The sequence below is a fragment of the Syngnathus typhle genome, linkage group LG2, assembly GCF_033458585.1.
Source record: "Syngnathus typhle isolate RoL2023-S1 ecotype Sweden linkage group LG2, RoL_Styp_1.0, whole genome shotgun sequence".
Classification (NCBI taxonomy): domain Eukaryota; kingdom Metazoa; phylum Chordata; class Actinopteri; order Syngnathiformes; family Syngnathidae; genus Syngnathus; species Syngnathus typhle.
This window is the reverse complement of record NC_083739.1, coordinates 8,853,005-8,868,318: the sequence shown is the minus strand read 5'-3', so window position 1 is coordinate 8,868,318 and position 15,314 is coordinate 8,853,005. Positions and strand designations below refer to the sequence as shown.

General features: G+C 40.3%; 1 protein-coding gene across 1 annotated transcript; it reads left to right on the top strand.

The window, feature by feature from the left end:
• Positions 1 to 2,308: 2,308 nt before the first annotated feature.
• Positions 2,309 to 4,333, top strand: LOC133150325 (amphoterin-induced protein 3-like). Its single transcript, XM_061272779.1, has 2 exons — positions 2,309 to 2,672; positions 2,811 to 4,333. Exon 2 carries the CDS (start codon positions 2,858 to 2,860, stop codon positions 4,241 to 4,243), a length of 1,386 nt encoding a protein of 461 aa, XP_061128763.1. The 5' UTR covers positions 2,309 to 2,672; positions 2,811 to 2,857; the 3' UTR covers positions 4,244 to 4,333.
• The last annotated feature ends 10,981 nt before the right edge of the window (positions 4,334 to 15,314 follow it).

Genomic DNA, 15,314 nt, shown 5'->3' with positions numbered 1-15,314 from the left:
CAGAGCTTAAGCTTTGAAAAAAAATGACGGTGGTTTGGTTTAACAATCCACACTGTTGCAGGTATGAACAGATGAATCAATTATTGGTTGTTGTAGGTCTAAAATTAAAGATTTGACGCCGAAGCCAAATGATCAATATCGTATCAGTAGCATAACACTGATCGGAACATCCCTCATTTATTTATTAATTAATGGACAATGATTTGCTCTTACCCAACGCCTAATTTACCTGGCAAGAGTCGAATGTGTGGAGTATCATCAATGACTTTTTTCCCAACTGGTCAATGCTGAAGCTGTATTTGCTATTGGCCACTGATTTACTGTGCCACAATGATTGCTGTGAAAAGGTCATTAAAACAAGAAATCAAACGCTAGCCTTTGCACTAGACTTGTGCAAACAGTCCTTACTGATGTGGCCCTCTTGCTAATAATTACGGTGAGTAGTACAAGTGGGGGCAATCACAACAAAAACAGGTAAAAATAGGTATGCGCAGCAGGCTCAGTATCGCGTTTGTCATTATGTTTTGAATGAAATGATTTTGTGACAATGACAAATGATTGCAACGTTAATTTACAGTGTACAAGTCAATACCGAAATTAATGAAGCACAGCAAAACAAATTTTCCCGTGCAGTAAACAAATACAGCAAACATTGTAAAAAAGGCTTTTTATGCTCACACTGCACAAAAAATGTCCATCTTATGCAGATGAAAGAACACTTCCTCCATATGATGTGATTATATTTCTTCAGATGATTTTGTGTCTGACGCCTGTTCAAGAAATAAGAGCGGTAGACGATACCTTGAAGCAATCAATAAAGCATGAATATTTAAAATGCTATAAAGTTTTCCATTCAGTGGGACAAAGTTCAATATGTAGGCGAACTGAAATCATACTTGATTTGATATTTTCGCCATGAAATAAACATAACACCTACAACGCATAGTGTGTTGGGAATCATTTTCCGACATATTTCCAGTGTACGTGTGGGCGTATACATTCCTTGCATGTTCTAGCCAAGCTGTTGATTTGCCTTGGGACAAGATTGTGGGAAATGCCACAATGCCAGACATGATAGTGTTTTCATTTGAAGACAAATACATCCAAATGTGCTTTCTTAGCCTTAATCCTGCTCTCGCACAAGAAAAAAAAACACACCAAAAAGAAGGATACAGCATCACATAACATTCCCCAGCAATGTCTATAGAGTCCACATTTGCTCCCAGTTGAGCACCTTTTGAGCAGTGAGCCCCATTCAGCAAGTACGAGTCCACGATGATCCGGTTAGGCGAGAGTGGGAGTCATTCAAAGCTTGCCGCATTCAGAGACATGTGAGTGCAGGGAAATGGTGCAGGTGGAGGGGGGGGGGGGGGGGGGGGGGTGTACCAATGAGGAGGTGGCTGCTAGAAGGCAAAGCTAATTTACTGTGACAGAAATCGGAGCTATCATGACCACCGTGACCAAGCAGCACAGGCAGCGTATATCGAGTCAAACCCACGAGTTCTAGTTGAGGGTCGGATGATTGGCGTTCCAAAGAAGAGAATAAGATGCACTCAACAAGACGGATAAGGTGTGTGCATGCATAACTATCAACCCTACACACTAAAAATAGAAAAGACAGTCAGGTAGACGAACCCTTCGATCAGAGAGGTTTTATTACAGCTAATCACGGATGGAGGATGCGGGAGGTTTTAAAATGAAAAAAGATATGAACTAATCTAAAAAGGTTTATCATCACCTTGATCAGTGGCCGCTCTCGACAGCTCTAGGAGATTCAGGGCTTAGATGAGTAGACATTCTAAATCGGTGCTTGATTGACACTATGACGACAATATCAGGAATATTGAAACTAAGATTTGAATTTTAATATTGACAGCAAGGCATTTGAAAAAAACAAACAAATAAAAAAACAAGTCATGGCTGTCATGTCACATCTCTCCAGGGTTATCAATGCTAGGCGAACACAAAAGCTGCAAAATTCATGAGAGATTATTAACGGTTGGGCAAAGTTTGTTCGTTAGAAAAACACTCAAATTTTAATGGAGCTTAATATTAATAGAATATGGTGAGGGAAGCTGATATTTGTGAGCCGCAGAGAACGGGCCACAGCGGCATCATTACTCAATGACGGGAGGAGACACAAGGCTGGTCTGGAAATGAGACATGGTGGTGGTGGCGGTGGAGGAGGAGGCGGCAGCGGCAGAGGAGGGGATTGTGGGAGATTAAGAGAGCACCGCCGTGTTTGTTCTACACCACAAAGCAATGCAGAATGTTTGGTAAGCGGCAGTCTCATTTGGGACCCGGACAGATCAAGTCGGAGGACCTTAAACTTGAAGCTGAGAAATCAGGCGGGAGAAATGAATTAGTTCCTTCACCGCCTCGGGATTGAGGCTCAGAGAAGCAGATAAAAATTAAACACCGACATTTGTTGACTTTCACGAAGGGGATGCTATTTCATCAAAGACTGTGCTGAGTTGGACTTTCATGTCAATTGACAGTTTATTTTCCAAGTCATGGTTCTGTTTCTTTTTTTTTTCCCTCCTATTACATGCGGGATTAAGTGAGGACAAACTGCTCGCATTTCAACTTTTTGACCTTTCATTAAGTTTCCTCCTTTTAAAACTTGCGAGAAGTCATCCGATGCCGACTGAGAAGACAAGTTCACCTTTAAGGTAAAACATTTCTATTTAGATTGTATTGACAACACAACTTTGAGAGCAAGAAGAATAACTACTAAACATTTTGTTTTGATTGTAATAAATGCTGCCTCAGCAAATATTCTATTTAGAATGTGATTCTCATCCATCCAGGGAAATTTGGAAGAATTTCAAACCTGCAAGACTTTGGCTGTAGAAACATGATCGCCAGAATCAATCGCATCATCCTCATCCTGGTGCTCCTCTGCCTCCTCCCCCCAAGTAAGGAGACCTGCCCTTCTATGTGTCTTTGCACGTCCGACACAGTGAGCTGCAGCTCCAGCGGTCTCAACAAGATACCCAAGTCACTGCCCTCGTTCGCCAACACGCTTGATCTCAGTCACAACCAAATGTCCTGGCTGGGTCCGGGCAGCTTCAGCAGAATGTCCAAACTGGAAAACCTCTGGATGGCCCACAACCAGATCAGCAGCCTGGCCAACGGGGCATTTGAGAATGCCTCGAGCCTACGATATCTAGACTTGTCCTCCAACAAGCTCCAAACGGTGGCGCAGCACTATTTTGAGGGACTGTGGAAGCTGGAGGAGCTCATTCTCTTTAACAATAAAATCACAAAGGTAGAAGCCGGCACGCTGATGGGTCTGAGCAGCTTGAAAAAGGCGTACTTCAGCCTCAACCGGATCACGCATTTCCCCTTCTTCACCATCCAAGACCATAGTCACCCTTTTCTGGCCATGCTGGATCTCTCATCCAACCTTATGACTCATCTGCCATGGCAGGATGTGAAAGCATTGCCCAGGTTGGTGCAGCGGGGGCTCTACCTTCACAACAACTCCCTTATTTGCGACTGCTCCATGTACAGCATGTTCTGGCACTGGGATCTCCGAGGGTACGCCTCCCTAAGGGAATTCACGGACGAACACACTTGCACCATCTATGGGGAACCCCGAGCATCTATCCGGTTCCTTCGACAAAATCGCTTTTTCAACAACTGCAGCGTGGAAAAAGCCGTGTCGCTTCCGGTGACCGTGCTCCTCTCCAAGGTTTTGGTTTCCGAGGGTCAACGGCTGCGTCTGGACTGCCAAACATCCTTGAGTAGCGCCAATCTCTCATTTACGTGGTTTTCACCCAGCCAGGGCTACATCACTCTGTACAACATTGATGACGCACTCATGAGCATGTTTGCCAATGGTACTTTGGAGATCCGAGCAGCCAAGGTCAACGACTCAGGCCTGTATGTGTGTACAGCAGTGGATGGTAAAGAGGCCCTGAACGCAACCAGAGAAATAAACGTCACGGTGCTCTTGCCTGAAGTGGGGTCCTTCAGCACGGGTTACACAACGTTGCTGGGCTGTGTGGTGACGATGGTCCTCATCCTCGTATACCTCTACCTTACCCCGTGCCGATGCAGCTGCTGCAAGCAGCCCAACCCTCCGGTCATCCCCGTTGCAACATACGAACCGGAGAATTCGATGCCCGTTTTCTCCTCTTGCACAGCAGACAGAGGGAAAAGCCACCCTAACAAGCATGTGGCATTCATGCAGCCGATGCTGAGTGAAGAAGAACCTGAATGGACACATGAAAGCTGATTCCAGAACAAAAACAGAGGCCATCAAAGTCACCTTCTTTTTCCTGGATGTCACCTGCTGTTAACAAGCATAAAAGTTCCTTCTGCTTTGTTCTTGTTAGCTGCTCAAATTGGCCGTAGGGTTTAACAGCGAGCACAATAGAGCCAATTATGGTCAAGGGTGACTCGAGAAATGACACGTTTCTCTTAGCAACTGTTAAAAAAAAAAGCTCTTTGTGCCCTTATAAATGAAGTTTTAATTAACTACATTCTCTGTTGCTAAAACTACAGACTACTGTATCCACAGTACAAGATTAATTCACTAAGAATAAGTCACGTGATTTTAAGAATAAGAAGGCAAATCATGCTGTAATCAACCACACAGAATTGTCACTTTTTGTCTGGAAAAAAAAAAAAAAAAAGGGTGAGTCAGGCAATCCCCTTCCCCTCATCACGTCATTTGTAAATCTTTGAATTGATTTGGTAACAAACAACACATTTTGAACAGAATAGGCTCAATTTCATTAGACAGCGCATCTGCAGATGCCCATAAATGCTGTTTGATCCTAATTTTCCTGTAAGAGCAGGCTGGCTGTCTTTGTTTGCCAACTTGGCAGACCATTCTCTGCCAAATTGGGTTTACCGGCGCGGCATAGGGAGTGTCGCCAGGGATGTGCCTGGCGGAGTGACAATTTTGTGGCAGAAAGTTGATCTAAAGCTATGCTTGCTCAGATCCGGTCTAAGTGAGTATTTACAAAGGGAATGAGGCAAGTTTCTCTGAATGGTTGGCTGTGAGTACTCCCACAGCGGCGCAGACCTCCCTCTCTCGGCTCCACCAGCTTGCACTCATATGTGACACCGGGTCCAAGCTGCGTGTTTTGCAGAATTGACAAAAGACTAGAAACGTAAAAATAGAGCCCTATGAAATTAATATAACTACAACACACGAATAGAACTGGCTAATGCTTCAAGCAGCTGTCATGTGAGACCAAAGGTTGGTTGTACATTTGATGTGCATATTATTTGATGGCATTTACGCACTACTGTACAATAAAGGGGATGAAAAGAGGGGAAGTCTTGCAGGAAAGCATTAAGTCATGACATGAAAGACAATACAGAGGTGGGCCGGGAACCTTTCAGCAGAGACAAAAGAACAAATCATTTCTTTCCTTCCAATCATCTTGATGTTATGAGCCTATAGTTTAATCTTAAAACAAACGCTGTATCCATATTTAACTGGATTAGGTGTAATCCTTCATGTCAAACAAAATCTTTTGAAACAATCAGGCTCATGGGAGAGGGCCTGGAATTATGTGTAAACCCCAATTCTAAACTGACCTTTTTAATGTCTAATGGAACGTCTATCGTTGTATAACCCGGATGAGAATTCACAAACTAAAAAGTGCAGCTTTAAAATTCTAACGAGGAGCCATGCAGGAGGGCTACCCGCCCGTGCTAAATTTAATGGCTGATATAATCTAACTAAAAGCGCTCAGTGGTCGGTCTACTCACTTGTCTCAGCAAGGATGTATGCACATTTGCTATTTCTTGCCTCATGTGTGATTTGGTTGTTCTGTTGTCAATCACTGTCTGATTTGAGTCAATTATTCCAAGATGCAAGTACAGTAAGCGATCAAAAATCAAGTTAGCGTCTATCTAATTACACAGGCGTCAGTGTTTACATTTGCTGTAAATGTCCGTGTTGCCATCTGTCCATGACTTGACTACAAGCTACATCCAAGGTTCAGTGATTTAGAGCCTGAGAAAAGTCAGTCATTGTGCAATACAATTGAATTTAATGCACACCAATGAGTAGCAGTATTTACAAACCACAGCTGCTAAATGCATTCAAGCATGTGCACAAATTCCCGTGACCATCACTCTAGATTAATGCAATAACGGAAATCATGGCACCAACATGAATGACTGATGAATACTTAACATGACTCTCTGTATGTACGTCGATGGCGTCTTCACGTAGAAGTTGAATTTGTCTTGACAAATCAAAACATGCATTGCAAATCATCTTTCCCCATTGAGATAAATGGAAATGCCAATTTTCGGTTCCAGCAACCTATGAAATAAAAAAAAAAAGTATAAATAACAAAACATACACTAATAACATAATTGAATCAAATGCAAAGAATTCAACTGCGAGGATGAATTAAACTTCATGATAATTCAATGGTAGTTGTGTACACCTTACCCACCAAGGAGCAGTATAATACATAAAGACATACCAGATATAGATCTGACAACTAAGCGACTGTAAGGGAATCTCGCACTCAAACGAAAAAAATAAGTGGTGAAATATGTACTGCAGCGTATACATTTTATTGACTAAATATGTGCTTGAGTAACTTAATCTATTTTTTAGACTCAGCTATTTATCACAGGTAACTGACTCAACTTCATTCATGCCCGCAGCACTTAGGCAGTCATACGCTGAGCATTTATTGCTTCAAAGAATGGGGTTTTGCTCTGCGTAAAGCTGTACGGTCATTGGACCACCCATCGAATGCTCAGCATCTCCGGGGGCAATGGGTAGGCCGGGACGCTCGATTTCTGCATGACGATTGGACGATTTGTTCAAGTCGGAGCTGAGCTTCCCCTTATTTGAAACATCTGCCACTTCATCGAAGATCATTTTTACTGTCTGCTAATCTATTCCTTGTGACATTTGCTGCCACAATCTTAAACTTAGTGGTCGTAACTCATATTTCTGTTAGCTATTCAAGCCAGGGGGAAAAACATGCCGGAGCGACGGCAACATGTATAGAACAAGATGTATAGAAAAAACTCAGCCAAATCATGGATTTTGCATTCAGTGTTTAAAAGTGTAATTGACCTCAATTTAAAGATACAAAAGAGTATTCAGGACCTATATGTAGGAATTTTGCAGCTTTATTCTCATGATTTGAATACTCTATAACATTAGAAAGCCCATTTCTTAAACTGACATTGATTGAGCCTCATCAACACGAAGCAGGTTGAAGTAAGAAAATGACTTTGTTAATTATACTCATCAAATCTATTTTATGTGCGCTTAAGGTGAGCTTCTTCCATTCCTGTTTACCTTCTTTGACATGATTGCTCGCTGATTTTTGTCATTGTCATGTTAAAAAGCAATTAGCCTTGTTCCTGGTTTTAATAAATTGGCTCCATTCAAACTAAGTGGTTTCTAAATGATTCAAATTAGAAATGATCAACAAATGAATGACATATTTCACAGTGACGTGCTACAACTTTGTCTGCCTCATATGAAACATTAAGCATCATCCTGATCACATTACATAATGTGCCCCCCCCCCCCCTTCCATGTGCGTTGGTTCGTGTTCTGCAAATATTGCATAATGCAATGAGGTGACCTAAGGTTGTAGAAGATTAACATTGGGATAAAAGCAGGTGCTATGTTTCATTGTCTTTAAATCCCTCTAATCTGCCTCCGCTTTGCGGCACAGCACACGCAGCCGCCTCTGGATTTATTGTTTCTTATTAACGGAACCTAAAGGATATGATGAAAGTAATTCCTTCTGTTGGACTGATTGTAAATGGCGGACAGGTGATTAACCTCCGTGCAGGCAGCATGGGATTGATAGGATGAAACGAAACATTTCATTTAACCTTGTGACAGAAACTACTTCACTGAAAATCACATGGTTTGTTAAAAAAAAGCAGAAAGGTGGGGGCGGTGGGCAAGAGACGTTTGAAAAGCACAACACAAACGGTTGAAATCGTCAGTCAGCGGATGGACAAAAGCTTCTAAGCAGATTTAGTTGAGTGCAACCGGTAGATCATTTCAATTTTAATAACACGTTTTCTCTATATGCGTTTGGGAGATTTTGTAAAGCGCAGTAAAGCGGTAAGGCTGAACATTTAGGGAACAATTTCAAAATGTTTGACACAAAGACAACACACAAAAAAACAAAACTAAAGTGAATGTTTTTTTTTTTTTTGCAACATAGAAAATAGAATTGCTGTTACTAAACACCCTAATAAGTTGATTCACGTATGTATCTCCAGTAGGCTTGATTATTGTAATGATCTTCTGACTAGATTCCCTCAAAAAGAGCATCAAAACAATACAGCTCATTCAGAACGCTGAAGCTCATATTCTGACCGCAACAAAGCAATCAGAACATCTTACTCTCATCAGAAAGGCTTTACCCCACCTCCTAGTCAGCTCTAGAATAGACTTTTAAGTTAATTCTTACCGAATGGTTTAGAAGCTGATTACATTATCGAAATGCTAATGGAATCTAAACCCTGAGGTCTGCAGACCTAGGTCAATTAGTGGAGCCCAGATTTCAAAGCAAACATGGTGATGCAGAATTTAGTGGTTATGCCACACTCAAATGAAATAAGCTGCCAGGAGAAGTGAGGTCAGCTCAAATGATTTTAAATCCAGGTTAAAAATGATGTTCTTTTCCCATACCTATGATTAAAGTCTAAAAAAGAAGTTATGAAATTGCATTCTCAGATCTGTTAGGAAACTTTTCTACGGTACTTTTATTTCTTTATCTTGCGTTTAAATATCTTTAGTTCTTTTCTTTTGTAAATGCTTTGGAACGTTGTACTTTTATGCGCGTTGCCTTGTGTATTAAATATGTGATATAAATAAAGCTACCCTACCTTGCCTTCCCATGAAATAGTAGTCAGTGTTATCACAGACAACCTCCAGGCTGATAAGTCAGAAAGAGCCGACTCTTACTTTTTGGATGGTTAATCAGAAGGGACTTTACAAGCTGGAAGAGGTTTGCTGATTCCCATTTAACATCCGTTCCACCGTGATTGGCTCATTCTGAACAGAAGCACATCCCAGTTCTTACAGTCAAGGTTAAGGTCAATATTTCAGTTTGTGAAACAGTCATTTATGTGTATATGTACTACGAATTGTGTACTTTTCACTGTCGAGGTAGAAAATAACCTAAAACGCCAAGGAGGAATTTACATGGCCTTTCAAAACCCTAATACTGCCAATGTTTAGGTTTTGAAAGGGTTATTGGCTGCACATAAGAGGGTGTGCACACTTATGCAATGTTGTGTTTGTTTCTGCATTCCTTCTTAAAGAAATTTGGGACCTTATTGGTCACATTTAACAAGGGAAAAAGATTTCAAATTATTTTTTGCACTCATTTTAAAAAGAAAAACTTACCTTTTTTTAATTATTATTAATGTTACAGTTATATTATTCTTGGCTGATCAAATCTCATCCAATGTGATCAAATTCACTTGTAGGTCCAGAAGGTCAAGCTAGTTTCAGTGTGATCCGATTCTCAATATTAGCAAATGAAAGGACCAGTACCTCATTTCAATTATTAATATCCAACATTGCAATGGTTGGAAATGTACTTTTCAAGTGTTTTAGAGTTTTTCACACTTAGACTCAGAATTAACAATCGCCTTCTTCAGACTGGCAAGCTTTTTAGTGGCTTTCAATCCTCATTAGAAATTCTAATGATCACAGAATGCTGTAAACTGGGGTTGCTTCTTCTAAATGATCCTGAACGGATAACAAAAGTTCCAGACGTATAGCAATGACCCATTAATGCTGAAAGATGCCCCTCCTGCAGGAAACACTTCACTGGGCATCAATTAAGAATGCAATTCCCTTCCCAGAGTAATTGTTGTCCCTCATTGACACAGCCTGTAAAGGAAATAAAATAATTTTATTCAGGAATCTAATTAAAGGTGAAAGGGAAGTTTTACTCCAAACAACAAGTTTCGATTGCTTTTGTGTGAGGAGGCTGACTCGGCTGTCAACTGGGGCAATTACCGAACCGCCAAAAGTGTCACCAAGCCCCAAGTCGAAGCAGCCATCTGTGGCAGATATTTGCACATTTCACAGATGCTAGACACTCAAATACACAACAGCTACACCAAATTCATTCATTTTGTAATTCCATTCTAATTCACTTGGAGTGTGAGTTCTACTAGATACAGACTTTAGTCTTCCTCAGAAGAGTCCACAGACTGAACATGAATGTTTTGAGAGCTCGGCAGAGCCCCCGCCCAAATATGGATATGAATCATAATTAAAAATTATTCGAGTTGTTATTTGGTCCTACCAAAACTAGACTATACTTCAAAATTTACCCAGCTCGATCCCATGCCCACAAATCCAATATGGAGCTTGTGCGGAACTCAGCATCTTTGCCCACTTCTAGCCCTTATTAGACAATGTGAGCTAATATAGGTGTGCCCCTGGTGGAACCCAGGAGCAAAACCAGATGAAACCCATACCCACTTGGTACCCAGGAAACACGTATTCACCCCACGTGGGGCACAACTGCACATGTTACCTGGGTATATACAAGTACTTTACTGCCAATATGGCTGTGTAAACAAATACAATAGTCACATGACACCCGGAGTTCTATTGACAGAACAACTTGTTCTCTATGCAGTAACACTAATTAACAAGCCAATCAATGTTTTTTTCTGGACTTGTGCCCCACATAACCATCAACACGTGTCTTCAGCGGGACTGTTTCAGCAAGGTTCTATCAGCTCTAGTGCAGTGAACAAAAGCTACTTCCCCCGGTGGTCAATGATCTGATGAAATTGGATTTAAATTTGTGAAAAGGAAAAGGCTTGTAAGCCCGAGAGATTTGTTGCATATCTTGATACGCTCCCCTTCAGACAGAATATCCAAACTCATTTTGTCCCAGAAAAACTAAAATATTTAATAGTCAAAAGAACAGTGGGTAAAGCACTCTCCTTGAAAAGCTTACAAGCAACTCACCAACATTCTATTGCCAATAAACATATGCTCTGTGAATCTTTTTTTTTTTTTTTTTATCGTGAGATTTTAAACCGTTAATGAGGACACGGAAATGCACAAGCACCTCTGTGGCCAGTTGAGTGTCTCGCTTTGACTATCTTATGCATATCTCATTAGTTTCCAACAAGCAGGTCAGCTCAAGGGTCACCGTATATACCACGTAATGAAGTTTTGGAGGAAAAGTGAAAAACCTAGCGCTGTTTGGAAGTCCAATGGTGTGGATGACTACTAATTGGGTCGGAAAGAAATCTACCATCACTGTCATTAAATTAAGTCAAGTCAGATTTATTTATATAGCCCATAATGGTGTACAATCCAGACATCAACTTTCGGGTCGGTTGTCTACCCAAGCTTGGAAGGAACTAAACTAAATGCAAGAGTATATGTTACTGCTTCCCTTGGTATTTTTAAAAAGTTTATCCAGGGTGGCACCTCACGTTTCGTGAGTGTGAGTGACTGAGTGTGCTCCGTCTTTTTTTAAACAAATGATTGGGAACGTGATGTACCGGCTGCTACAGAAGGAGACTAGCTTTAAAAATCCTGCCACTACTTACACCAAAGGAGGCTGTTGGACACTTGGGCCAATTATGAATCAGCCTCTCGGTTTGATCAAGGTTAAGAAGTAAAAAGAAAAAAAAAAAGTGAAAGACATCCATTGTTTAATCTTAGCAAGACATGCCTGAAGATTAAAGCGGATTTGTTATTACCAACGGCATATATTATTGAGTATTGTCGACATAACAATAAAAAAAACTAATGTTATATTTACACATAACCAGTTGTGTAAGGGATCTGTTTTTTTTTGTTTGTTTTTTTAAATGAGAAATTGTCAGATGATTTTCAGCCTTATATGAACTCCCGTAATCGCAGGTCTTAACTGGGTTTTTGGAACGATCACCGTGATTTCTAATGGATTGAATCTTCCGAGCGAAAAATTCCATGAAATCGTCGGCTGAGTGGAGAGAGCTATCAGAGGTCAGCTGCTGTTGCGTTGGCTTTGCATACCGTATCAAATAAGTATTTAAGGTTGTTTTATTGAGACAGATAAGTCTCGAGAAATAATTAGTTTCAGCTAAAATGAGTGCTTTGTATTTCTGCAGGCTGTCGCACCATGCCTGACGAAAGACGTGTTTCATCTGGGAACCATGAAGTAAGCCTCCTGGGAAGACTTTTTTGTCTTAAAGGCGTCGAATTTATTTAACAGGGCAGCATTGAAATCAATTGTGAGATTATCAATCGAAGCGATATAAAAAGAAAAGGAAGCAGTTGCCAGAGGCGGTAGTGAAGGCAGTGCGGAAGTGTTTGATGAACTAATATTAAGGCTGCTATAAATTGGATAGGGGTCATGACGATGACAAGGAGGCAAGACTTGAAATTTTATAGTAGTTGTATTTTATAGTAGTTTATAGTAGTTGTATTTGTATTGTATATAGTAGTATTTTAGTGGTATTACATTTGAGGTTATCATGCCACAACATAGTACCAAATCTTACCAAATCTTTTTACGCATCACTTCATGTATTGCCCACGTAAAATCAAACATTTTGATTATTGTCTGAAATGCCACACCGTAAGTGATTCTGACGAGAGATTCATATGAATATTAAAGTCACCTATAATTATTATTTTATCTGCATGAGTCACCAAGCCAGACAGAAATTATGAAAAGTCATCTAAAAAGCCAGACTAAGCACCGAGGGAGACGGAAAAAAACTGCAAGATAAAATGACAGCAAGGCTGTGAATTGCAAGACAAAAACTTTAAATGTTCTAAAGACGTTATTCAGCCTAGGATCAGATTCTCACGAGCATATGGGACATAAGAGCTCACAAAATTTGGAGGCGAGGCCTCATTAAGCGGTAACAACTCATTAGGTTTTAACCAGGTCTCACAAAGACCAATCATGTTACAATTAAGATCCAATGATGTCATTACCCAGTAGCGCTTTCGCAGAGAGTGATCAAATATTCATAAAAGTGAGTTTCAATCTAGTGGGCTGATCGGAGCTATTTCCCATCAGAGGATTCCTAAACGACTGATGATTGATTCAGAAGTTTATGGAAAATTCCAGACAAACCATCCATCCCTCCCTCCCTCCCTCCCTCCCTCCGGGATGTGGGAAGAAAACGGAGAACGAGGAGAAAACCCACGCAGGCACGGGGAGAACATGCAAACTCCGCATTGGGAGTGCTGAATTGACCTCTGAACTGTGAGGTGGACGTGCTAACAATGTGCATCACTTTGTGAGTTTTGTCTGTGAGAGGTACGAGACAAATCATCTATGCTTTTCTTTACTTAGTCCTACATGGCAAACGCATGGAATTTCTACAAAAGCTACTCATACGACAATCACAACAATGTAATTGCTACTGAATCAATGCCCAACCAAAACCATCTTGGATAGTTTGGAGCTGACAATGAGCCAGATGAACACAGCTCAAAGCCCAGAACAGCAGTGGAGATGAGCAGGCAAGGATGACAACAGGTGGACACATAGTAATAGAGGAGAGTAATGCAGAGGAAATGACCAGATAGATGAGATTTTCATCAGAAGAGCACTGATGACAAGAAGAGGTAGAAACATCACAGTGGAACACTAGATCTCTTCATAGAACTATGAAGATGCACCAAGACAAGAGAAAAAAAATAATAACAATACCACCTGTTAATCATAATTAGCCTGTGGACCAAAAATAGTAATTGGGGTCAATGAAGGATGTCAGGGAGGACCTATCCTTAGCACAGGTTGTTTGTGAAAATGTCACAAGCAAAGGGGCCCAAGTGTAGCACACTAAACCGCTAGACTACTGGGAAAGGACTTTTAATATTGATCTTGATGGGTTCAGTGACACTCTTCCAAGTTCCAGTGCGTAGTAACCAGACAGTCTGGATAGAGAGGCTGTAAAAGTGGAAATTAGGTCTTAGTACAAACTACTGACAAGCTTGGTACAGAATCCTGAAGAGGGAAACACACATTTCATTATTGTGGAAGCAAAATCCTCAAACAGTGACACGACAGGCAAACAAACATCCAAAAGCAGAACATGTGACAGAAAAAAAATAGGCCATCCGAACCGCTTCTTCCTCACAAGGGTCACGGGCACGCCCATCCCAGCTGTCTTTGGGTCAGTCAATCACAGCTGGTTATAGATACAAAAATAAATAGTTTTGAATGACTAAATTTGTATTTGAGGATATGACGTTTCACCAGAGTAATTATTAAATTGATCATTATTACATTTAGAACCATAAACTTCTGTTTCTATGAACATTACTGTCATTTTTGTTTGGTTGCTGTTATTTTTGAGGAAACCAAATGACAATTTTCCCTGAAGAATGTAACCTGAGCCTATATTAATAATGAGAAAATGGGATCAACCTTACAGAATTTGTTCAACGCTTGAGGGGCCATTTCACAAAACCAAGATAATGTTTTGCCAGATAGCAGTACCTGTACCATATATAGTGAACCTTCTGCAGTATTAAGAATTGACCAGCAGAGGGACATAGTTGGACATGTGTAGTGATGTGCGTTAAGGGAATAGAAGAGTGTAGAAGGGTCTTAATAGGACAGATTTAACCTGCAGGTTACGTAAATAAATGCATTTATGAAAGCAAGCTCATCGTTTGTTAAATGACTTTTTTTTGTAAAAAATAGAGACAGAAACCAATAAATATGTATTTTCTATAAATACATATGCATTACATTTGCAAAAGAAAGATCAAGCTTGACTCTTGAGAAATAGCACCTTCTATTTTATTTGTTGATTGGAGAATTTGTTTATCTAATATGATTCCTTGTGTATTATATATTAAACACATTTTTGCATATTTTATTATAACATAACAAATCTAGTGACCTCTGTGAGACAGAATTATTTCACTGTGATGTGTCTTCCCCTGCCGAACGAGACTGGGATGAGGTAAATATTTGTTTTAAAAATCAATAAAATAAAAGCAAATACGCGCCTGTGAATTGTAGTTGGTTTAGATAATTAATCTCCCAAGAACGCGCACCTATTTTCTTTAATAGCGAAATAGCGCCATCTGGCGTACTTTACGGAGAACTAAATTGAAGCTTTACAAGTCAGTTTAAAAAAAAAGAAGCTTCAACCGACTCTAAACTACCCTCAAATCAATAATAGTACAAATGTGACAAACTTAAGGCTGAAAAATAGTTTTGTTATTTCATTTGAGTACTTTGTAGAAGATATTGTAATTAGTAGAATAGCACATACAACATTCCATCTACATCTGAGTCCAGAAATACAGCATTCACACTAGCGTAAGAACATTAAGACCACTGTGA